This window comes from Haliotis rubra, unplaced genomic scaffold (assembly GCF_003918875.1).
Source record: "Haliotis rubra isolate DU_JTF1 unplaced genomic scaffold, ASM391887v1 Scf401, whole genome shotgun sequence".
Taxonomy (NCBI): Eukaryota; Metazoa; Mollusca; class Gastropoda; order Lepetellida; family Haliotidae; genus Haliotis; species Haliotis rubra.
The window spans coordinates 624,547-649,926 of NW_025767082.1; the positions used below are offsets into that span (position 1 = coordinate 624,547).

Genomic DNA, 25,380 nt, shown 5'->3' on the forward strand with positions numbered 1-25,380 from the left:
GAAGGTTTGTTTGACACGTGTGCTTGTCTGATTGTCGAAACTCTGCTAGAGCACTGGTCCACTAGTCGGATTATATGGTCCGCTTGTCAGCTGACCCATAGCAGATAATCCGCATACCTCCACGTGTAACTTCTTTGAGAGGCATTTTAGAAGTTGTATAGATGAAGGAAAACCAAGTTCTATGGATAGTCAACTTCTTTATTGCAATGAGTACGACGTTTCGGTGTAGGTACTAACACCGTTATCATAACTTGCTTGATAACGGTGTTAGTACGTAAACCGAAACGTCGCACCTATTGCAATAAAGAAGTTGACTATCCATAGAACTTGGTTTTTCTACCTCCACGTGTCTGGTATCCTGCTCACGATTCCACCAGTCAGTTGAACCACATTTCTGTTATTTTGTTTGTCCACAGTTTTACCCACTCGATTGCTGGAGCACATGTTGTTTACCTTTATGTCCACTCATCCTAAAGTTTGGCGCCACACTACAAGGTGTGAACATCGTACAGCGACCCCCCTAGGCCATCCCCAACAGACGACCCGCACGTTGGGCAGAACGGACCTACGTCAATGGAGTAGCAGTCATTAGCCAAACATTTAACTCGTTTGCTTGAGCTAAATATACTTGAACAGATAATCGAGACTGGTTATTCTCTGGCATTGACGTTTTACATTGGTAAAAAATTATTTTACACTATTCAAACAGAGTTAGAGGATTTAAGGAATTAACGACAGTTTCAAATAGAACCTGTTTCTACCTACCCGTCTGTGTGAACATGGCCGAGCCTCTTGATCCCCGGGACGCCAGTGACGTCATAGAGGGTGCTGACATCATCCCCATTGTCTCGAGCCCCTCCCTTTCCTCTGCTGTTGACCCTACCCAGGAGTTCCGGGGATCAGCTTTCACTAGGCGGGGTCTGTTTGGGGTTATGTTGTGGCTCTTCATGTAGTGGAGGAACTGGGCTGACAGCGAGGCGAGGGCTTCTTGCACCTGGAACACCAAGAGTTAGTTTGTGTCTGTGTACATGTTGTGATGCTGTGTTATTATGACGGGACACTAACTGGATAAGTTTACTGAGGTAAGGAAAGTAACGAGTATATACTCCTGGCCACACATTTGGACGTCGGTGTCACAAGCGAACGATGTAACCACTAAACCACTGACCCTTCCAGGCAAGACGCACAACCTAGTGTCTTTGCCAAACATTCTTAATGTAAAATATATATCTAGATTTTGATGAAGGGCTGTGTATTTGAAGCAGTAACAGTTAAATATTAAATGGAACAGTACTCTTCTTGAGAGTCAGCAATAGTTTGGCTACATCACTGAACATATCTGGACCAGACAAACCAGCGTGATTGATGGCATGAGTAACGCAGATGTCAAATGCTTGGGATGTTTTCTAAAACAAATACCAACTGGACACAAATAAACAAGAATCGGAGGAAATGTACGTTCTGAAACTGACTCGTGGACGTACTGACCACAGCGAGGCTTCCCCCGCTGACCAAGGCTTCCTTCTTCAGAGCTGTGAAGTGGACATTGGCTCGGGTTGCAGTCTTTTTGCTGTGGTCATCTGATAGCGGCCGGTTGTCCCTTGTACGGAACTGCTCCTGGAATCACAATCATATTTAGTTTAGCTTCACTTTGAAGAACACGTGGCAGATAGGAATACGCAATGCAATTAGAAAGTGATCAGATGTTACGTGTGATATATTTGGGAGTACACGTTCTCAGAGTACAAATTCTAGTAGTTCCCAAGTCTCGGTGACTCACTTCGTGTGTTGGCGATAAGGTTCTATTGTAAAAACGTTTAACAAACAACCTACTGACACTTACCATCAACGTGAAGTCAGCTGGGCCAACGCCTACGATGATAACTGACAAAGGGAGATCACTCGTGTCAATAAGGCGATGAATTGTGTCGTCGATATCGTTAATTACTCCATCCTAGGGCCAAGCAACATTGATATCAAATATGTCACAAGAATTATCATTTTGCAAAATATAATATTTTATTAATTTATTTTTGACAAGAAAACCATGCATGATTCGTGAAATATAACAGATACATATCACCAGCAAGTAAGGTCACATGTTGAATAAACAGAAATTATATAGTCTGGACATACACATATCTAATATACAGTATATTACACCTTACAAGGAGAACAGAGACTTACTGTAAGAATAAGCAGCACGTGATATATCTGGTTGTCCTGGGTGACAAGGACGTCACGGATGACGTCAGCAGCGGTTGCTATGACCGGTGCCACGCAGGTTGGCCCAGCAAAGGTGAGAGTTGGGAGGGCGTTTGTGTAGGCTTCTGTTACACCCTGGGGACAGTCGTCACAGATGTCACACAGATTCAGCAACAAGGAACGTATTTGTATCAATCAGTTCCTAGCCCTATCCATCACCATTAGTACACTTGGAAGTCCTCAATGTGACCTTACCTGGAAATGTTCTACAAGGAACGCCCAAGGCACTGTGGCTCACTAGTATGAGCAGTGAAATATAACAAGGGAATCTTCTTGTCAATGCAGTCTGGCCTGACTGAGAACTGCATGATCTACATGTACTATTCTCCATACTTCAAACCTTACGTTAACAAACAATAACGTAGACAGGCAAACCGTACTGTTCAGTCGGTTCAGAGATTGTTGAAAAATGCATTTCCTTCAATAATCAGCTGATGGTGTTCAGGTTACATCGTGTTAGTACAGATATTGTTTACTTCAAATCGTTTTCACTGGAGATGTTATTTAGTGCAGATAACGTTTGGAAGAGATATCAAGTACTATATAAACCAGATGTTTGCTTACAGAGTATTAGTGAAGATTTACTTCAAATGGCGTTTTCAGTGGAGATGTTATTTAGTGCAGATAACGTTTAGTGGGAAGAGATATGGAGATGAAGTACAGTGGAGATGGTGTTTAGTATATGGTGTTTAGTGGAGACCATGATGATGGTGTTTAGTGGAGATGGTGTTTAGTGGAGAGGTGTTTAGTGGTGATGGTGTTTAGTGATGGTGATTGGAAGTGTTTAGTGGTGATGGTGTTTAGTGGAGATGGTGTTTAGTGGAGATGGTGTTTAGTGGTGATGGTGTTGTTTAGTGGAGATGATGTTTAGTTTAGATGGTGTTTAGTGGAGATGGTGTTTATACAGATGAATGATGGTGTTTAGTGGAGATGGTGTTTAGTGGAGATGGTGTTTAGTGGAGATGGTGTTTTAGTGGTGATGGTGTTTAGTGGAGATGAGATGTTTAGTGGAGATGGTGAGTGAGATGGTTTAGTGGAGATGGTGTTTAGTGGTGATTGTTTAGTGGTGATAGTGGAGATGGTGTTTAGTGGTGTTTAGTGATGGTGTTTAGTGGTGATGAGATGTGTTAGTTTTGGAAGTGGAGATGGTGTTTAGTGGAGATGTGTTTGTTTAGTGGAGATGGTGTTGAGTGGTGATGGTGTTTAGTGGAGATGGTGTTTAGTGGAGATGGTGTTTAGTGGAGATGATGTTTAGTGGAGATGGTGTTTTAGATGGTGATGGTGTTTAGTGGAGATGGTGTTTAGTGAAGATGGGTGTTTAGTGGAGATGGTGTTTAGTGGAGATGATGTTTAGTGGAGATGGTGTGGAGAAGTGGTGATGGTGTTTAGTGGTGATGGTGGTGGTGTTTAGTGGAGATGGTGTGTGGAGATTAGTGGTGATGGTGTGGAGATGGTGTTTAGTGGAGATGGTGTTTAGTGGAGATGGGTTTAGATGGTGTTTAGTGAGATGGTGATGGTGATGGTGTTTAGTGGAGATGGTGTTTAGTGTGATGGTGTTTAGTGGTGATGGTGTTTAGTGGAGATGGTGTTTAGTGGAGATGTGTTTAGTGGTGTTTAGTGGAGATGGTGTTTAGTGGAGATGGTGTTTAGTGGAGATGATGGTGTTTAGTGGAGATGGTGTTTAGTGGTTTAGTGGATGGTGTTTAGTGGAGATGGTGTTTAGTGGAGATGGTGAGTGGTGATGGTGTTTAGTGGAGATGGTGTTTAGTGGAGATGGTGTTTAGTGTAGATGTGCGAAGTTTAGTGGTGATGGTGTTTAGTGGAGATGGTGTTTAGAGTAGATGGTGTTTAGTGGAGATGGTGTTTAGTGGAGATGAAGTACACAGAATGTGATGGTGTTTAGTGGAGATGGTGTTTAGTGGAGATGGTGTTTAGTGGAGATGGTGTTTAGTGGAGATGGATGGTGTTTAGTGGAGATGGTGTTTAGTGGAGATGGTGTTTTTGGAGAGTGTTTAGGATGGTGTTTATGGAGATGGTGTTTAGTGGATGATGGATGTTTGAGTGTTTAGTGAGATGGTGTTTCGTGAAGATTGTGAGTAGGTGGTTTAGTGGAGATGATGTTTAGTGGAGATGAATGAATGTGATGGTGTTTAGTGGAGATGGTGTTTAGTGTAGATGGTGTTTAGTGGTGATGGTGTTTAGTGGAGATGGTGTTTAGTGTAGATGGTGTTTCGTGAAGATTGTGTTTAGAGTAGATTGTGTTTAGTGGAGATGATGTTTAGTGGAGATGAAGTACACAGAATGTGATGGTGTTTAGTGGAGATGGTGTTTAGTGGAGATGGTGTTTAGTGGAGATGGCGTTTAGTGGTGATGGTGTTTAGTGGAGATGGTGTTTAGTGGAGATGGTGTTTAGTGGAGATGGTGTTTAGTGGAGTTGATGTTTAGTGGAGATGGTGTTTAGTGGAGATGATGTTTAGTGGTGATGGTGTTTAGTGGAGATGGTGTTTAGTGAGATGGTGTTTCGTGTTTATGATTGATTAGTGTTTAGTGGAGTGATGGTGTTTAGTGGTGATGGTGTTTAGTGGAGATGGTGTTTAGTGGAGATGGTGTTTAGTGGTGATGGTGTTTAGTGGAGATGGTGTTTAGTGGAGATGGTGTTTAGTGGAGATGGTGTTTAGTGGAGATGGTGTTTAGTGGAGATGGTGTTTAGTGGTGATGGTGTTTAGTGGAGATGGTGTTTAGTGTAGATGAAGATGTGTTTAGTGGAGATGATGTTTAGTGGAGATTTACACAGAATGTGATGGTGTTTAGTGGAGATGGGAGATGGTGTTTAGTGGAGATGGTGTTTAGTGGAGATGGCGTTTAGTGGTGATGGTGTTTAGTGGAGATGGTGTTTAGTGGAGATGATGTTTGGTTTAGTTTATGGATAGTGGAGATGGTGTTAATGGTGTGGTGTTTAGTGGAGATGGTGTTTAGTGGAGATTGTGTTTAGAGTAGATTGTGTTTAGTGGAGATGATGTTTAGTGGAGATGAAGTACACAGAATGTGATGGTGTTTAGTGGTGATGGTGTTTAGTGGAGGTTGTGTTTAGTGGAGGTTGTGTTTAGTGGAGATGATGTTTAGTTCAAGTGGTATTTAATGAAGATGGTGTTTAGTTTGACACGTGTAGTAGGTGATGAAGGTAATGAGTGACGATATGTTTAGTTCAAATTTTGTTCATTGTTCAGATGGTGATCAACGGAAATAAAGTGTAGTACAGGTTGTAGTTAGATCAAATGATCACCTTTGTGCTGACGTTTTTTCTCATCGAAGATGACTTTTAGTTTGGGTGTTCAGATCAGTGACTATGTCTATGAAACAAACGTTACCATGTACAATTCGGATTCTTTTTTATCTTTGAAAAATATGTTTTTTTCGGATGTCACTTTCAGTTCATTTCAAAAGTGTGCATGCATTACATTAGCATGATGCAGATTTGTTTGAACCGGGAAGAAAGTTAAAAATAGGCGATTGTGACAATCAGCCATACTGACCTTGACCCCGTTGACCCAGATATTGGATTCGTTGTCTCTGAGCGGGAAACAGTGAAGCGGATTGTCGTCTGATGTTCTCTTGGCGCCAAATCCAAACACTGCTATCTTCTGTTCCACATCGTAGCGGGATATGCTGGCTCCCAGTGTCTGTATCGTCGCCAAGTACTGGTTCTGATGGTATAACCATTGGAAGTGAATTCTTGTTAGCTCATCGCTTAGTCCACTTAATGAGCATGACGGCTGCTTTGGGGCACATCAGCTATTCGAAAAACTATTCTTGGATATCACCTGGATTGGTGTCCCGGTATGTATATCAGCGTTATGTTCATGTTTTTACTATCGACAACTGTGTGACGAGCATGTGGTCAACCAGGTATGTGTCGATATCGACGAAGATATCTTCGACACAAGCGTATTCTCTTTTCAGCAAAATATAACCTATACATACGCCTGATATAAGGAATGCGCTTTCGTGCGTGCACGTGTGTGTATGGGTATGTGTATTTTAGTAATAGATCACATTATGACGCTGACACACTGATATAACTGAAATATTGTACAAAGCGGCGCTATAACAGCTTCATTCACTCAGTGTCATACAAATCGAGGTAGCATGTTACACGGAATCAGTTCGAGTTCTTGCGCCTCCCATCCCTTACCTTAGCATCCTTGCTGTTATGTAGAGATAGTTCGTCCGACAGTGTGCCATTAGAAGCCTGCAAGTGCACGGAATGATGCAATAACAAGACAGGAAATTCCTTTTATTTGCCTACGAATTGATATTACATCTCAGCTATATTTGAGTGGTTTGAAATAATGGCAGTGATGACGCATTATTGGATGTGAGTGAATGTAAGTAACAATTGCAACAATGTCTATCACCGTCAAATTGCTGCCGTATCCTCACTCACTCACTCACTCACAACGTCACTTAAATAAAGGCCTTTGACAAACTCCTGTTCGACCTCTGGTACCGGTGAGGTCTATATTCTGTTACTAAGGATATTAATAGTTCAGCAGTTTTTTCTCAATTAAAACAATTACGTAAAATTGATCATCCGACAGATTGATGACACTTACGGTGAAGTCGATGGCAATAATGAGTCTCAGCTGACATCCACCTCGCACGAAGTCCATCAGCGAGTACTGCTTGTCAACACTGAACAGAGAGACACAAATGTATGTCATAGAGTTCTCCATGTACCCGTAACGAGAGACATTCATGTGTCGTACAGTTCTACAGGTACCCGTAACAAGAGACATCCATGTGTCATACAGTTATATAGGTATCGTAGCAAGGGACATCCATGTGTCACACAGTTATACAGGTACCGTAACAAGAGACATCCATGTGCTATACAGATCTACAGGTACCGTAACAAGGTACATCCATGTGTAATACAGTTCTACAGGTATCGTAGCAAGGGACATCCATGTGTCATACAGTTATACAGGTATCGTAGCAAGGGACATCCATTTGTCATACAGTTATACAGGTACCTGTAACAAGAGACATCCATGTGTCATACAGATCTACAGGTACCGTAACAAGGTACATCCATGTGTAATACAGTTCTACAGGTATCGTAGCAAGGGACATCCATGTGTCATACAGTTATACAGGTATCGTAACAAGAGACATCCATGTGTCATACAGTTATACAGGTATCGTAACAAGAGACATCCATGCGTCATACCAGTTCTACAGGTACCTGTAACAAGAGACATCTAAATGTCACACAGTATTAACTCAATGCACTGTCCCAATAGCCTCCAGTAACAGTACACTAGCTTGTAGTAGTAATGTGGACTGATCTACACGTGACTGGAGGGGTTCACTTTTCTGTCGGTACTTTGGTGTGCCACACGCCTTTTGTTGCATGACCAGATGTTGTGGATCAGATGGCGCTATGCTTACGGCTTCCTTCAAGCCACATGGCCGCCCAACCAACCAGCTTCCTTTCCAAATACTCTAAGCGCTGTAAGATCCACACGTCTGTACTAATGTAGAGTCTAATACATGACATATGTATTCCGCAGACGTAAGAAAACCTCCACTTTAGTGATGACCCTGCAAGCTATGGTCATGCTGTTTCTTATAGACAAGACACCTACAAGTAACATTTTTTGTCATAGTATCAAAAAACTACACAAGATTATTATTCCTTGTGATGTCTTTTCACCTACCGGAACTGGTAAAATCTAACGCTGCCGGAAGTGACATCCTTCTTTTTCTTCTTCTCCTTCTTTGGGCAGATCAGATGGAAGCTCTTGTAATTGTTGACTCTGGGAACGACCCAAGAAACATGTAAATGGAATATTACAAGAATGAAACACCAATGTAACACAGCTTCGTCGACGCATGCACGCACGCACGCACGCACGCACGCACGCACGCACGCACGCACAGACACCTTTCTCTCCACCCTAAAACTAAATGGGAACAAGAGTGTGTCAGGCTTCAGGTCATTTGCTCTGTAGGATTTGTTTCTTTCGTACTGTAGAGTTGGACTACTGTATATTGGGTTAATTACAACGCGAACTTTGTATGCAGACATTGTTATTGTATACGCACCATGACGACGTAGTGCTCATACTGTCGCCCACTGGTTTGTGATCACACAGCGGTTACGACGTCAACATTAAATTTTGCAGTTAACAAATCATTCTACAAACCGATCTTACCTTTTCGCGTTGAGAAGCTTTCTGGCTGTGGTAACAAATTCCCCTATTTTGTCGTACGCAGACTTGAACCCAGCCCTGGAGCAGAGAGGTGAGTTACGTGAAACAAATGTCATATTACCAAATATTCATACAGTAGTGTTTTAAACAAGGGCCATTAACGTGTATATTTATAAACACATGCTCAGTGATACTGGGGACACATCTGTGGACACCCACACCATCAGCACAGGCCCTGACCTAACAGGGAAAGCTCCTGAAATTAGATCAAGGTAAAAAAACAACAACCCAGTTTATTCCGAAGAACAGACAACATATGTCGGTTGGTATGGTTTTCATTAAATGATGTAACCATAATCTATTATTATACATCTTAGTACAGGTATACATAAGCTTCATGTTTACAGTTTGACCAGCATATGGACTAAAATCGTAGAGGTCTCTACAAGTCTTAATGAGTATCTTTACAAACACCTTGTACATACCCATAGCTCGTATGCCAGCAGGAGAACTGTATTGGGCGGTCAAGGTCGTCGTTGCAGAGCCGTTGCATGCTCACGTCGAACGGACGCCAGCTGTGATTTAACGATGAAACAAATCTTCAATGTTAAAGACAAGGCTGAAACTGATATCATCTCATGAACATGAGAGTTTTTGTTAAGAGTATGTCAGCATCAGTAAAGACTGTCCCTTCATGTACCACAAATACTAGCATCGTTTTAGAGCACCAAACCGGGAGTCACCTTATGGTACTAATACCTAGCAGGTACCAATACCCAGTACCCACGCAGGATAATATTCTGAACACAGACGCTGCACGGAATACATATACGCTGCAATCAATCAGTGCTGACGAGGCTAATTTACGAGTGCACGAGTTCTAACTGTTAGATTCTCTGAACATCCGGGTAACAAGAGGTCTTCCGCAGCCCATGCCAGTCATATGAAGTGGATCGGTTGGTCACGTTCGCTTCCTTGATTGATGCAACTCGTTGTATCATAGTTGCGAAAATCGATGTTCATAATGTCAATCGGTGGATTATCTGATCAAGTGGATTATTTAGAGACCACTGTCATATAGCTTGAATATTGCAGTGAGGTGCGTTAAACAAGAAACAGTCTATGTAAAACGGGTTTCCAGACAGATTCCCACCATATACACTGCAGCTTTCCCTCATGGGCTCAATCTCAGGTGTGGGTGGGTGAGTGAGTGAGAGAGAGTGAGTGATAATATCAAAGGTATGCATCATACATTATATCAATGATGGAATTAGAATTCTCGAGTTTTAGTAGACCACTCACTACGCCAGCTGCACGGATGTTCATGTGCTTATGAACAAAAGGAACGCGGGTGTTCTAAAGCAAGCCAGGATCCGCTGATTGTGGGTTCGATCCCTGGTTTGCCAGTATCATACTCGTGTTTCAGTTATACTAGAAGAAACATGGGACTTATGAGCTGACACGCAGCGATATGGTAGAAGTTGATCTTTCACCACACTCACTCATCCACTCACTCACACAAGCACTCACTCCATGACTCGCGAACACGTCAGTATACCTGGGGTTCCTTGTCTTATGCTGCACCTCTGTCCTAAACACAGGATGGTAGGTCACGCTGTTGATCTGTCGGCCGATCTCAAGATACGTGTCTGGCTGTTGAAACCAGAGAACATTAAAACCTCACTGAAAGTTTATAAGTAACCCAAAAATCCACAATTCTAAACTTTCTCATGATAATTACATGACACAGTGTCAAGTAATAAATGCTCCTGTAATATATTTGTTCCGATCAAGTTACGCACTGCACGTACTTATCACGTTACATCGATAAATATACAGCAGGTTACAGAATTTCCATTTATTTCACTATTCCAAGGCCAAATAATGGCAAGACAAGCCCGTGTGTGTCCGTCTCACCTTGCGGTTATTGAGAAAGCCAACCTTCCCCAGTTTGTGGCCTGCTACATGGAACTGGGCCTTGCTCCGTGTTTCTCGCACAATCTCGGCGGTCAGGTTAATAAAGCCGCGAGACTTCGGATCACCTGGGATCAGTAACAGCAAGCGAATGTAGCAATAAACAGTTTAATAAAAGAATGAATAGAATAACTCCAGCATTGTGTTGCAGTCAATGGTATCGCGGGGTATTGATTACTCAGGAGGACTCCAATATAAAATATTTAGGTAAATAGAGTATTCTCCCTTTACTACACTTCTCCAGTCAGAAAAGGTGTTGTTTTTGCAATTTAAGAAAACTATACAATATTCATTTTAAGAAGGTAGTTTTAAAAGCAGTTCGTTCAAGTAATTCAAAGCTGTAGTCATGGCAACGCGCACCTGCTACTCGAAGAATCCTGGAAGTGGTGGTCCAAGGTTTGGTGACGTCAACCAGGGAGTCCAGTGTCACCTCCACGCACCCAACAAAGTCGTGATGGCGCAAGTCCGATGATCTGCGGCCACATAAAACACAATCGCCGTGTTCACGAGAAACATTAAGTAACGTGGTGGTGTCGATTAACATTAGTAGCTGACGTTGTCACACAAGTGGAGAGGTTACTGTTTTGACGAAAGATACACTAACATAAACACATCAATGCTGGTGCGTTGTGCTTATTATTTTCTAAAACCCAAAGTCTCTCTCATGACTATATACAGAGTTGTAACAAATGACAGTATTATTACTCATTCTGAAATTACTAATCTTCTTATTGGCCAACCATCTTGCAAACCCAACTGAATTCCTCGGAAAGTACAGCCATTATAGCGACATGTAGTTTGAATTAATTTTGCACGTCGCTTTTGACTTTGAAAAACGTGTAAATATAAGTCCCATGATGAATATAAACATAGAGGAAGAATGCAGGTTTGCTATTTACATTAATCTTCATTAGTGAGTGAGTGAGTTTAATTTTTTACGCCGCACTCAGCAATATTCCAGCTATATGGCGGCGGTCTGTAAATAATCGAGTCTGGACCAGACAATTCAGTGATCAACAGCATGAGCATCAATCTACGCAAGTGGGAACCGATGACATGTGACAACCAAGCCAGCGAGCCTGACCACAGGGTCCCGTTAGTCGCCTCTTACGACAAGCACGGGTTACTGAAGGTTCATTCTAGCCCGGACCTTCACGGGTCTTAATCTTCATGAGTGTACATGTGCCTTTGTATAATACCTGTAAATACAACGCACACATGAAGTTCGACTCATTACCTCGGAATGATATAGTCGATAAAATACCATTGTCCATCTGTCCTTGACCACACAGCTCACAACGCTGCGGACCAATGCACGAGGGAGTACGTCCAATGGTCAGGCACTCACCTGCTGTCGATGTCGTATACTGAGAACATGAGTTGTTGCTGCACGTCAGGCTGTACGTCCACGATGAAGACCTGTGTGAACTGGGCAGAAACAGCAAGCGTCAGTACAAGTCACAGTAGTATATCAAATACTTTGGCTTTAAAACGCCAAGGGTATCCCACTATTCTATACGCCAATATTGTATTACTAAGATATATATGCTACCTAAAAGTCGATTTAAATCATTGATGTATGTACATCGGATACACTGGGATTCTGCCTTCCCCACCAACCCCAAGGTCTTCATTACCTCCTGTCCACCTGTCTGTCTCTCCGGTTAAACGCTCCCTTCCCCGTCAACCTCAACATCCTTACCTCAATGTCATGTGAACCTCCTTCCCCAGAGAGAGAGAGAGAGAGAGAGAGAGAGAGAGAGAGAGAGAGAGAGAGAGGAGAGAGAGAGAGAGAGAGAGAGTGTGAGAGTGTGTGAGGAGAGAGAGAGAGAGAGAGAGAGAGAGAGAGAGAAAGAGAGTGTGAGAGAGAGTGAGAGAGAGAGAGAGAGAGAGAGTGAGAGTGTGAGAGAGAGAGAGAGAGAGTGAGAGAGAGAGAGAGAGTGAGGTGTCTCCCTGTGGTATGTGAGAGAAGAGTGAGAGAGACCACTAAATGTGGTATGTGGTCACTACTAAACCATTAGAGTGGACAATAATGAGTGTTTCTCCTTTATATAGCCCCCAATCCCTATTCAGCCACGTCACACACACACACACCTATCCAGCCCCTCATCCCACACACCCTACACAGCCACACAATAGGAAAACACACACACACACACACACACACACACACACACACACACCCGTGATAGGACGCCATCTCTCTTCTCACTCTGTCTTGTGGAGAGTGTCACTCTGACCCATGTTGTTATGTGGCTTGTTATTATATGAAGGTGATTAATGTTCATATGCAGAGTCTGTCATTAGTTACAGAAGAAAATTACTTTTACTGTCAGTTTTTGTGAAATTTGGGTTTATCTGTCAATTTTTATAAAATTGACATTTTACGTTTTTGGAGTGGTGGTAAATTACGCAAGCAGTAACACATTTCATCCTATTATATGTTTGATTATAACCGTCTAACAGACCTTTTTGGCAGAACCTAGTTCTGAACTATGTCAGTAGAGTGAACAGGGAAATGTGTCGAAACATTTTTTCTGGAGTGAAATACGGCATCTTGTTTATATAAAATCTTTCATGTGCACACTAAGCCAGGTATTTTGTATTCCATATAGGGTGTTTCAGAGGACTCGCTGACTGAGCAATTCTATATGAGATCCTGTACAGGACTTGGGTACAATGTATAGATGTCGAATGCTGCTGAGACAGAAGTCAGATTTATGTTGGTTTCTCTGTCAAGCATTGTGTCCTTAACAATTACATCATGTTAATTAATCTAAACCTTCCGTATGCACAATGTTAAAACTAGTTTGTTTCCATATGGACTGATGTTCTTAAACCGGTGAATGCCCTTGCACTGTGTATTTTCAGATATTCACAATTGGGTAACTATAGGTGAATATCAAAACAGAACTTTTGTATTGACCAATATTTGATGAATATGAGGTCAGCTGGTGCAAGTCTCAGCAAGGCCGTATTAAGGATTTGAGCGTTGTTCATGTGCCGCTTCACGTGACGGAGCGGCGATGTATTGTCGGTTATGTGAGTCAGGTTTTACGCCGCTTTTAGCAATATTCCAGTAATATCACGGTGGGGGCCACCCAAAATGGGCTTCACACATTGTACCCATGTGTGAAATCTAACCTGGGTGTTCAGCGTGACGAGCGGACGCTTCATCCACTAGGCTACCCCACCGCCCTTGTCGGTTATGTACGAACTGTGTGTGATAATAATGCTGTTGAATAATTTCTTCATCTGTTTGTGCCAGAAACTTCAAAACTTTGTACATCGGTAGATATTATATTGTTACTACACTGACATGCACAAATGCATTGGCAACTCTGTATGCGTAATGCATGTTTTATTACCACTCTACCTCCAAATGTCTCCAACTGCATTATACTTCTGGACCAAAGGTCCCGTGCGACATACGACTATCGATATCCTTCCTCTACCTCAACACAGTCTCCAATGGCCCAGCTAAATGTAGGATTACTTCAACCAATGCTGGAAACACATGGCCTATTTCAGCTCTTGACAGTCACAAAGACCAACACAAGCATAAGCCACTTCTTTGGGTTGAAATGTCGTACCTTGTCGATGAGAGACGCCCTCATAACGCACTTTGGGGTTTAGGGACTCTCTGATAGCGTACCTTGTCGATGAGAGACGCCCTCATAACGCACCTTGGCGTTTAGGGACGCTCTGATAACGTAGGTAGGGGTTGAAAGACGCCCTTATAACGCACCTTGGGGTTTAGGGACGCTCTGATCGTAGGATGAGAAGCGTAACGCACCTTGGGGTTTAGGGACCCTCTGATAGCGTCCCTTGTCGATGAGAGACGCCCTCATAACGCACCTTGGAATTTAGGGACGCTCTGATAACGTCGGTAGGGGTTGAGAGACGCCCTCATAACGCACCTTGGGGTTTAGGGACCCTCTGATAGCGTCCCTTGTCGATGAGAGACGCCCTCATTTAGGGACGCTCACCTTGGTACCTTGGGGTTTAGGGACGCTCTGATAACGTAGGTAGGGGTTGAGAGACGCCCTCATAACGCACCTTGGGGTTTAGGGACCCTCTGATAGCGTCCCTTGTCGTTGAGAGACGCCCTCATAACGCACCTTGGGGTTTAGGGACCCTCTGATAGCGTACCTTGTCGTTGAGAGACGCCCTCATAACGCACCTTGGGGTTTAGGGACGCTCTGATAACGTAGGTATGGGTTGAGAGACGCCCTCATAACGCACCTTGGGGTTTAGGGGATAGCGTCCCTCTGAGAGACGATAACGCACCGTTTACGGACCTGATAGCGTCTTGTCGATGAGAGACGCCCTCATAACGCACCCACCCTTGGGGTTTAGGGACTCTCTGATAGCGTACCTTGTCGATGAGAGACGCCCTCATAACGCACCTTGGGGTTTAGGGACCCTCTGATAGCGTACGCTTGTCGATGAGAGACGCCCTCATAACGCACCTTGGGGTTTACGGCCCTTGTCATAACGCACCTTGGGGTTTAGGGGTTTAGGGACCTTGGGTTTAGGGACCCTCTGATAGCGTACCTTGTCGATGAGAGACGCCCTCATAACGTACCTTGGGGTTTAGGGACCCTCTGATAGCGTACCTTGTCGATGAGAGACGCCCTCATAACGCACCTTGGGGTTTACGGACCCTCTGATAGCGTACCTTGTCGATGAGAGACGCCCTCATAACGCACCTTGGGGTTTAGGGACCCTCTGATAGCGTACCTTGTCGATGAGAGACGCCCTCATAACGCACCTTGGGGTTTAGGGACCCTCTGATAGCGTACCTTGTCGATGAGAGACGCCCTCATAACGCACCTTGGGGTTTAGGGACCCTCTGATAGCGTCCCTTGTCGATGAGAGACGCCCTCATAACGCACCTTGGGGTTTTGGGGATAGCGTACCTTGTCGATGAGAGACGCCCTCATAACGCACCTTGGGGTTTACGGACCCTCTGATGGCGTAGGTTGTCGATGAAGACGCCCTCATAACGACCTTGGGGTTTACGGACCCTCTGATAGCGTACCTTGGGGTTTAGGGACCCTCTGATAACGTAGGTAGGGGTTGAGAGACGCCCTCATAACGTACCTTGGGGTTTAGGGACCCTCTGATAACGTACCTTGTCGATGAGACGCCCTCATAACGCACCTTGGGTTTACGGACCCTCTGATAGCGTACCTTGTCGATGAGAGACGCCCTCATAACGTACCTTGGGGGTTTACGGACCCTCTGATAAGCGTACCTTGTCGTTGAGAGACGCCCTCATAACGTACCTTGGGGTTTGAGGACCCTCTGATGGCGTACCTTAGGGTTGAGACGCCCTCATAACGCACCTTGGGGTTTACGGACCTTTGATAGCGTACCTTGTCGATGAGAGACGCTCTCATAACGTATCTTGGGGTTTACGGACTCTCTGATAGCGTACTTTTGGGGTAGAGATACGCCCTCTACGGACCCTCTAACGTAGCTTGGGTTGAGAGACCCTCATAAAGTACCTTTGGTTTGAGAGACTCTCTCATGACGTATCTTGGGGTTGAAAGACTCTCTCATAACGTACCTTGGGGTTGAGAGATTCCCTGATTGCCTCTGTCCGTCCATGTTCCTTCCACTGGCCGAAGAGCTTGACAAACAGGACACACATAGGGTCAGTCTTTGTAAACACGTCCAGATCGGCCAGGTCCTGGCAGGACACGAGTATCTCCACCCGTCCACCAGGGGGCGCTGACATGGCTTGGAGGTAGAGACATTACATGATTAGATTTTAATACATTAAATACAGATATTTCTCTGGAAGTGGTATAGCGATACTAACCAATAATGCTTCAATCACAATTACTGTCACCTGGTGTATATCTGCCTTATCACACGTATCAATACTATATGTGGTTCAGGAATACACCTGTACCGGTGATTGTATTCTACACCCAGGTTTATACAGACTACTGCTTCTTTATAATTTATATATTTGTCAATAGAAATAAATACATCCTTAGGTTAGTTGAACGTAACGTAGTCCAAGATATATCTCTATAATATATTTTGAAGTTCAAATGTTCTATAATCTCTAATCAGTACTCTACCTTGGGTTTGACAAAGAAATACTCGATTCTGATTGGTCAATCAAAAGTTATTATATAACAAAAATACCATCCTCCCGAGGCACACGTGTGCAAGATGCTATGTCGTACCCCTACTGAGTAGATCAACCTTCAAATTAAAATTGATTGTCGCATCAACGTTCTGCCATCTACTTTGGTTTGTTTGTTGTTTAGTTATTTGTTGTCAAACGCCACATTCAGGTATTGTCCAGAGATCAGAGAAAATGGAACAGAGAATCCCGTGATTGACGTCATGAGCATCGACCTGTGTACTTGGAATACCGCGACATGCATCAACAACGACCCTGACCACAAAATGTCACTAACAACAAGCATGGGTTGCTGGGTCTAATTCCGATCTTTACTTGTATCTTCAGACCGCCTTGATATAACAACAACCTCCAACAACTAGTTTGTCTCACGGTCCCTGAACCACATTATTTTCCCTACTGCCTAGCCCTCTCTGCAGTGCTAAAGCCCTAAATAAAGCAAGTCTAGATTTCCTCAGGTTCGGGTTCTGAATCTCTGGTCTCCCTGGGGCTCCTTTTCAGTTTAAATGTTTGTTACTATCAAAATTATATTTATTTCAGAGACTAAGCATTAGTCTATCCAACAACATGCTAGTTCATCTGTTTTGAAGACGTATACCCTTGCAAATACATTTGATAAAAAATACTGCAAATTTGAAATTCAAAACACAAATACAATATCGTACCAAAGCATATCCGAAATGATTTAATTTGTTAGCCACCACTACCAAGCATTGGTGAACACTTACTTTTGACCAGCAGTGTATTATGTTGGTTACATATCTAGGGGGGAACATGAGTGTATACCTGGCTGCTTTGACCAAGGACTTGCTAGGGCGTAACCCAAGTAGGGAAATAAATTATTACACGTACTCATATTGATGTTTATGCTCATATGGTCCTGAGAGTGATCTACCTGTATGTACACAGGTAGATTGACATAAGTAATGGTTTGACATTCTTTAGGGGGGTAATAACACCAATTGAATGCCACGTGTAACCTTGACCTCTACATGCCCATATAGTGCTGAAGTAGAATACGATCTACACCCATAGTGCTGAAAACGTAAATTTATGTCAGGTTCGGTCGGAATGTGTGTAAATGATGCCAGTGTAGCAAGCGCTCTATGTGAGCAGAGCCAAGAACAGGTATATTGTAGTCCATGGGTTATTGTGTTACTACAGGTATATTGTAGTCCATGGGTTATTGTGTTACTACAGGTATATTGTAGTCTGGGTTATTGTGTTACTACAGGTATATTGTAGTCTATAGGTTATTGTGTTACTACAGGTATATTGTAGTCTCATGGGTTATTGTGTTACTACAGGTATATTGTAGTCCATGGGTTATTGTGTTACTACAGGTATCACTATATATTGTAGTCCTATAGGTTATTTTGTTACTACAGGTATATTGTAGTCCATGGGATATTGTGTTACCTACAGGATATATTGTAGTCCATGAGATATTGTGTTACCACAGATATATTGTAGTCCATGGGATATTGTGTTACCACCGATATATTGTAGTCCATGGATTATTGTGTTACCACAGATATATTGTAGTCTATGAGATATTGTGTTACCACAAATATATTGTAGTCTATGAGATATTGTGTTACCACAGGTATATTGTAGTCCATGGGATATTGTGTTACTACAGGTATATTGTAGTCCATGAGATATTGTGTTACCACAGATATATTGTAGTCCATGGATATTGTGTTACTACAAATATATTGTAGTCCATGTGTTATTGTGTTACTACAGGTATATTGCAGTCCATGAGTATATTGTGTTTTCTACAGGTATATTGTAGTCTATAGGTTACTGTGTTACTACAGGTATATTGTAGTCTGTGGGTTATTGTGTTGCTACAGGTATATTGTAGTCTATGGGTTATTGTGTTACTACAGGTATATTGTAGTCCATGGGTTATTGTGTTACTACAGGTATATTGTAGTCCATGGGTTATTGTGTTACTACAGGTATATTGTAGTCCATGGGTTATTGTGTTACTACAGGTATATTGTAGTACAGGTATATTATAGGTTATTGTGTTACTACAGGTATATTGTAGTCCATGGGTTATTGTGTTACTACAGGTATATTGTAGTCCATGGGTTATTGTGTTACTACAGGTATATTGTAGTCATGGGTTATTGTGTTACTACAGGTATATTGTAGTCCATGGGTTATTGTGTTACTACAGGTATATTGTAGTCCATGGGTTATTGTGTTACTACAGGTATATTGTAGTCTGTGGGTTACTGTGTTACTACAGGGCTGTAGGGGCCTTCACGAGTTCCGTGAAGCGAGATTGGCGACTGTACTTTAATGTAGTACAATCCACACTCCCAGGTCACATGGCACGAGTTTAGCGTTACGACTACCCGGGTTACACAAATATTTGGGTGATACATTTGTGTGTGATAATTAGATCTATCCTCTGACAGCCACCCTTTGACTTTTATTTCGGGAACTCCACGCTAGTACAGGATCACTGATGACTCAAAAGCAATAGTAAGACGCCCGTACAGGCCGGATTACCCACGGGTTTGACGTAAACAAGAGAGCCACTTGACAAAAGTAATACTAAAATATATTACCAGAGTAAAGTGTGCTTTGTATAACGTCTACACTTTGTGATCATTACAGTGTGTGTGAGCAAGGAAGCAGCTGTGAGTTTCAGGTTATCGCTGTCAAATAGACTCATCTATAGGGAGGAAGCGTGTATGCCTGTCATGGCCTATCAACGGCTGAAAACACCATTAACTCGGCCACTCTCATCATGGAACTAAATAAACAGACAAAGTGGATTTTGAACTGATTCACATGTGTTTGAACATGAACTAGCCTGAGTCTGTGTTTGTCTAACAGATGATGGTTTCCAAGGTGCAACCAATATAAAGCATTATGTGTAGTTTGTGATAAATGTGGTGTTCGTCGCCTCACTATATAATTACAAGTTACATTAGGTCTAGAAAACATTACGTCATTTCTCATAATTAACCAATTACCATGTGCATTCGACAGTCAGTGATGTAATTATATCCTTCTGCAGATAGATTAATTATGACGGTGTTTTTTTCAGTTGGACTGGTTACGTGACATAATGTACCATCAATGTGGAAGTTATGAAAGCATTTCACCAGGAAACCAAAATATCAACATCAACAGACTCCAGCCTGTCAAGTGTTGAGTTGACTTAAGAACACAAAGCACTTAGGCGTATAGATCGGTAGTCGATAATCAATAATCGATGAGGGTGCTTGTAGATTCAATGCAGTGAAACGATCCTTTTCTACAGGCATACTCAGCTGTAATATATTCGTGTACACAGACACATTACACCACAATGAGACAATGTTTTAGGATACACCAATAATGTATACTTACCTTATATTTGTTACACGTGGTGTATGAACTCCTATATCAAGCGCTCGGCGATGAAAGTCGCCCAACTCCGTTCTGTCGAAGCTAGTGTTCAATATCAACACATATATCCCCACCACAACACGTACCCTCCACCAGACAGACGTACCCGTGTCACGTGGTAGAGGAGGGACTCTTCCCTCGCCGGGAGGGGGTTAGCCCAGCTATGTTGACATCACCAGGGTGATTACCACACCGTCACCGACTGTCACCAGGGGTATCAACTCTCTATCGCACCCAGGGAGAGTGGGCCGTAGCAGTCTTCTACAAGGGTATAGTTATTGTCCAACTAGCCGAACGCTACTCACTGACGACACAACTGAGAACAGAGGGGATTGTCAGTGCAATAGTTCACTTCGTTTGTCGGCGCCGGCAGTTCACTTCGGACATTATTTGAGAACATCGATGTGATAGGTATTTGGTCGTGCGCTGCTGCTCATGCATTACTGATCAGGCTGTACCCGTCAAGCTTTACTGGTCATGCATTACTGATCATTGTGTGCTGGTCAAGCTTTACTGCTAACGCTAACAGAACGCGTGCATGTTGAGTCAGGCCCTTCACTCTCCAGTCCACCTGTCCAAAACAAAGTGTTCACATATCCCGTGTGTCAATATATGTATTGTGGGTTACAGGCTAGATGACAACTCAGTAACAGCTTATCTATGACTGCACACATCATCCTGGTCTACCCACGACCCTAATGTTAATTAATAATAAGGCTCACAATGATGATGATGATGATGATGATGATGATGATGATGATGATGATATGCGTCCGTTAGACTTTTATTCTCTGCTCCTTGGAAAGAAAACAAACCAACTTGCCTGTGAGGTGCAATCAGCCTCAGACACAATACCATCGTATGCTACCGGGTACCCACCTATTCACTGCTGGGTGAACAGAGGCATGTCTATATTAAGAATAGCCACTTGTCTGAGGAGACAAAACATGTGTTGCACCTGCTTCAGTGTGGTGCAAGGCCGAAGCATCAGAAATCCTCAGAAGTCAAGCTGCCGGTCAAGTCAGCCATTCAGCTACTCCCTGTCACCAGCGTTGTTTAACTTTGTGACCTGTCAGCTGTACCAGGTCTACAGTTAAAGGTGGTTGCTACACAAGCAGCCCGTGCACATGAGAGCATGCCTTTAAATATTGAACAGTATAGGCGGGCTATTAAGTATGATCATTTCCGATGTATGGGTGAATGGGTGTTTGTGTTAAGTAGGTTTTCCTGACTTGGAAGAGTATTTCAGTACGATCAGGTCCAGGTAGTGTTGGAGGGAAAACTTTAAGCAATAGGTAGTGTTGGAGGGAAAACTTTAAGCTATACATATATGTTTGGTGTTTACCACTTTGGCGCAACCGACGAGCATGGGTCGGTGCAGATAAACCAAGAATAACATTCAGGATGAATCATGGATTTGAACCCACGCCTTTTATAGTGAGTGAGTTTAGTTTTACGCCGCACTCAGCAATATTCCAGCTATATGACGGCGGTATGTAAATAATCAATCCAGTGATCAACAGCATGAGCATCGATCTGCGCAACCGATGACATGTGTCAACCAAGTCAGCGAGCCTGACCACCCGATACCGTTAGTCGCCTCTTACGATTGGGTTGCCGAAGATTAATATTCTATCCGTGTGACCTTCACGGGTATACGCCTTTATATGTGAAGGAGCAATACCTACACAGTTTATCATGGTTAGACTGACAACTGACTACTCGTACATGCGTGTGTGCGTGCGCGCTAGTGACTAATTACACGCCTAGTCCTTAGACGACTGACTACTCTTACATGCGTGCGTGCGCACTAGTCCGGACTAATTACTTTTCATATGTAAAGGAGCAATACCAATACACAGTTTATCATGGTAACACAACTCAAACATAGTATTATACTGACTCGAAGGCGAACAAGCTTATCCCTTCATGCCGAGCTTTAGACTGTATTACATATATTTCAAAGAATGTGATGCTTTTAATACAATACAAAAATACCCGCTAGGGCATCAATAGGTTCTCACGTATTTCCATACTGGTTCAAACAAAACAAGTGGCTAACTGCTGTATCCATCCCACTCAACCAATGCTGGTAGTTGCGATGGTTGTCAATAAGAAGGTTGAAACTCCCAACGCCCTCTGTTGTCAGGTTTTAACACTAGTTACATATTCAGAAATAATTTCTACGTATGCTAACATACACAACATGATGAGTGTATGCGTGTGTATGCGTGATTCCGTCAGTACGAGGTAGGTGTTAAATATACCCCAATAACTGTATAGTAAAGAGATGAAGCCAAGGCCTGCCAGGCAGGATTTACTGCTTAACGCCGGGATCCCAGAACGAATCGATACATGTAATGTTGAGCGAAGCGCCCCTAGAAGGACCTTAAGCAGGGATGTGCCATTGCACGGTATTGCTGTGGTATCCACGGTATTTTATGGAGACTTCTGTAGCTTTACTATTTAACAACGTTGGCTGGTTGGTGTGTAACGCCATTCTGACGGCGGTCTTATAGCTATAATAGAGTCTGGACCAGAAAATCCAGTGATCAACATCGTAAGCATCGTCCTACGCAATTGGGATACGATGACAATCAAATCGGCGAGCCTGACCACCCGATCCAGTTAGTCTCCTCTTGAGACAAGCATGGGTTAGTGAAGGCCAGTTCTAACCCGTATCTTCACGGGTATGTTTAACAACGATTGTGTTGCGTCACTTACCGCCAGCTAAAACATTTTTTTCTTGTCCCAAGGAGCAGAATACTATTGTAAGCAATATTATGGTGGTGGTCTGTAAATAACTGAGTCTGGACAATACAATCTGGTGATCAACAGCATGAGCATCAATCTACGCAATTGGTATACGATGACATGTTTCAACCAAGTCTTCGAGCCTGACCACTGGATCCCATTAGTCGCCTCTTGGGTTGGTGAAGACCTTCACCCACTTTCAGTAGCACCACACATATTAGATGAAAGTCATAGATGCACATGAACATGTGAGCATGTCTTATACTGATTTGAGAGAGCGACGGTAATGAATGAAATCTGCCTGACACACAAGAGACTGTAATAACTTTTTTTTGGTCATCCTTTATTTCTTTTTAATTTTTTTTTGAGCTCCCCTAATTGTGACGTCAAAAACAGTTCTGTTGACTTCGTCCTTGTGTGACGTCATTCCCATCTTACTTCACAATATGATTTTATTTACGTCCACAATTCCTTCCGGATGAAGTGAACAATACACTACAGCGTATGAGCGTTATTACATACCCATTTAATCTTAGCAATACAGCCGTGCAATACAGCGAACTCAGGTAAATTCCGTATTGCATTCCGATTTCGGTACTGCACGGCTGCCGGACTCATCATGGTGTCTTCTCCAAAGAGTGTCCTAGATGATATCTTTGAAACATTATTGCTAAGAAATGGAGGTTCTTTTGAGTCAAACGTTATTCTGTTTTCTTCTTTTCGTGATCAAACTTTGGTACTTGATTGATGCCGTGAGGCGGTGGAATGCGATCTCACGCATACATGTAATAAGTCCCTTGCGCGGAGTGATAATCAGGTCACGGTAACCTCTGCGGAAGTTTCAGCTGTGACGCTTAGAGTTGGATTAAAACAGTCAGTGTCATGAAAATGGTATGTAATAAATACATACAGAGAAATACAGCAGAAAATGTCATCGTTTCTCTCTTAGTATGACGTCTTCTCGCTCGAACCTTTTCGAATGGTCTCACGGTTGTAAGTTGTCAGTAAGGAACCGATAATATGTGCAATGACAACAAATATCCGATCTAACCATCCCCAAATTAGCCAACTATTACGACTGTCAGCAGCTGTGACAGCCAAGTGTGGTATTACACTTGGTCCGATCTAGTGAAGTTATATTTAGCGGTCGCGCAATTTGGAACCAGAATTCGAAGTGGTTCTTTCTTGAATATACGCTTGTCCCCACTCTCCTACCCAGAGTTCCGTGCGGCAAGCCAGCATAGTACCTCTGCCACAGGCCAGAAAAATGTGACGATTCGTCACATCTTGCAATGTCCATTCAATATAATGTACATATTTCTTTTACTCTTTTATTTTTGACGAGTCTACACATCTAACTAAACATCTTTAATAGAATGGTTTAGTTTCACTGAGAAAATATCCAAAAACATGTAACACTATTTCGATTTGCGTAGCGATCCTTTGTTTACATAGGTTGTACGGCTCCACGTGCTGTCATCGAAGCTGATGGAGAGCAAACGATGCAGCCAGTTTGATATCTAAATATGTACTGTCATAGACCTTACTGTCGCAGTTGTGGAAGACATATATGTAACAATGTAAAACGTTATGAAGAGAGCGCCGAAAAGCTTTCGTGAGTCCAGTCTCTTCTTATTATGAATATGCGCGTTTGTTTACAAACAAGAGAAAAGTCCGGTCACGTGATATGCCTGTGGCAGTGATGTTATGTTAGTCATCGCTGCGCCGGAGTGTGGCTTGTCCCCGGAAATCTGGTACCGGAAGTAGCGCCTCGACTAGACCTGGGTGCTGGTGTACAAAACAACCTTAGCGCTAAGACTACCTTAAGTCTATGTTAAGGTATGGGAGGTACGGCCACCTTAGCGCTAAGATCGCTTTGTACAAAGGCACCCAGACCTATTCAGACCTATTAAAATCAAACATTGCGTTGATATAACGTCTTCAAACCAAAACAACAAAAAAAAACCGCACAGGCCAAAGAATAAGGAAATGAATTAAACGTATTTAATTGACTCTACATAAGTTGATTAAGCTTGAACATAGATGCACATGTGTGGACACGCGGTTTTTGCTTGGGGGAACTCTTCGCCATTCGTCCTGCAACACGTTGGCAAGTTCTGAGTGTCTGAGGACGATGGTGACGTCTACGGACGCGCCCATCCAAAGTTCGTTCCATAGATGCTCGATCGGCTTCAGAACAGGCGATCTGGAAGGCTAGGGAAGGACATTGACGTTTGCATTGGCCAGAATGGCACCTGTTACACCAGCTGTGTGGGGTCGAGCGTTGTGTTGAAACAGCTCCCTCTGGCGGTTAAAAAGTGGGAGGAGGTGGGATCGCAGGATTTGGCCGATGTAGCGATTTGCTGTAAGATTGCCTTGAACCACCACTAGCTCTGATCTACCCGTGTAGGACATGGCTCCACACACCATGACGCTTTCTCCACCAAATCTGTCCACCTGTCGAACGCAGTTTGGCACAAAACGTCCGTGTAGACACGTTGTCTCCCACCCCGACGTTGCAGGAGGCAACGCTGAACCAAACGCGTCATCAGTTCCCCAGGTTCCATGCCTGTAAACTGTTGCACCATT

General features: G+C 43.1%; 1 protein-coding gene across 1 annotated transcript; it reads right to left on the bottom strand.

The window, feature by feature from the left end:
• Positions 1-285: 285 nt before the first annotated feature.
• LOC124287578 (copine-3-like) lies at positions 286-20,419 on the bottom strand. The gene is made up of 17 exons (XM_046724066.1): positions 19,999-20,419; positions 16,030-16,202; positions 11,803-11,882; positions 10,815-10,927; positions 10,398-10,522; positions 10,039-10,133; positions 8,966-9,055; positions 8,484-8,558; positions 7,986-8,084; positions 6,879-6,957; positions 6,458-6,514; positions 5,799-5,969; positions 2,188-2,340; positions 1,844-1,954; positions 1,489-1,617; positions 766-994; positions 286-565 (listed from the first exon to the last, which is right to left on the bottom strand). The coding sequence occupies exons 2-17, from the start codon at positions 16,198-16,200 to the stop codon at positions 489-491; spliced, it is 1,854 nt and encodes a 617-aa protein (XP_046580022.1). The 5' UTR covers positions 16,201-16,202; positions 19,999-20,419; the 3' UTR covers positions 286-488.
• Positions 20,420-25,380: the final 4,961 nt, after the last annotated feature.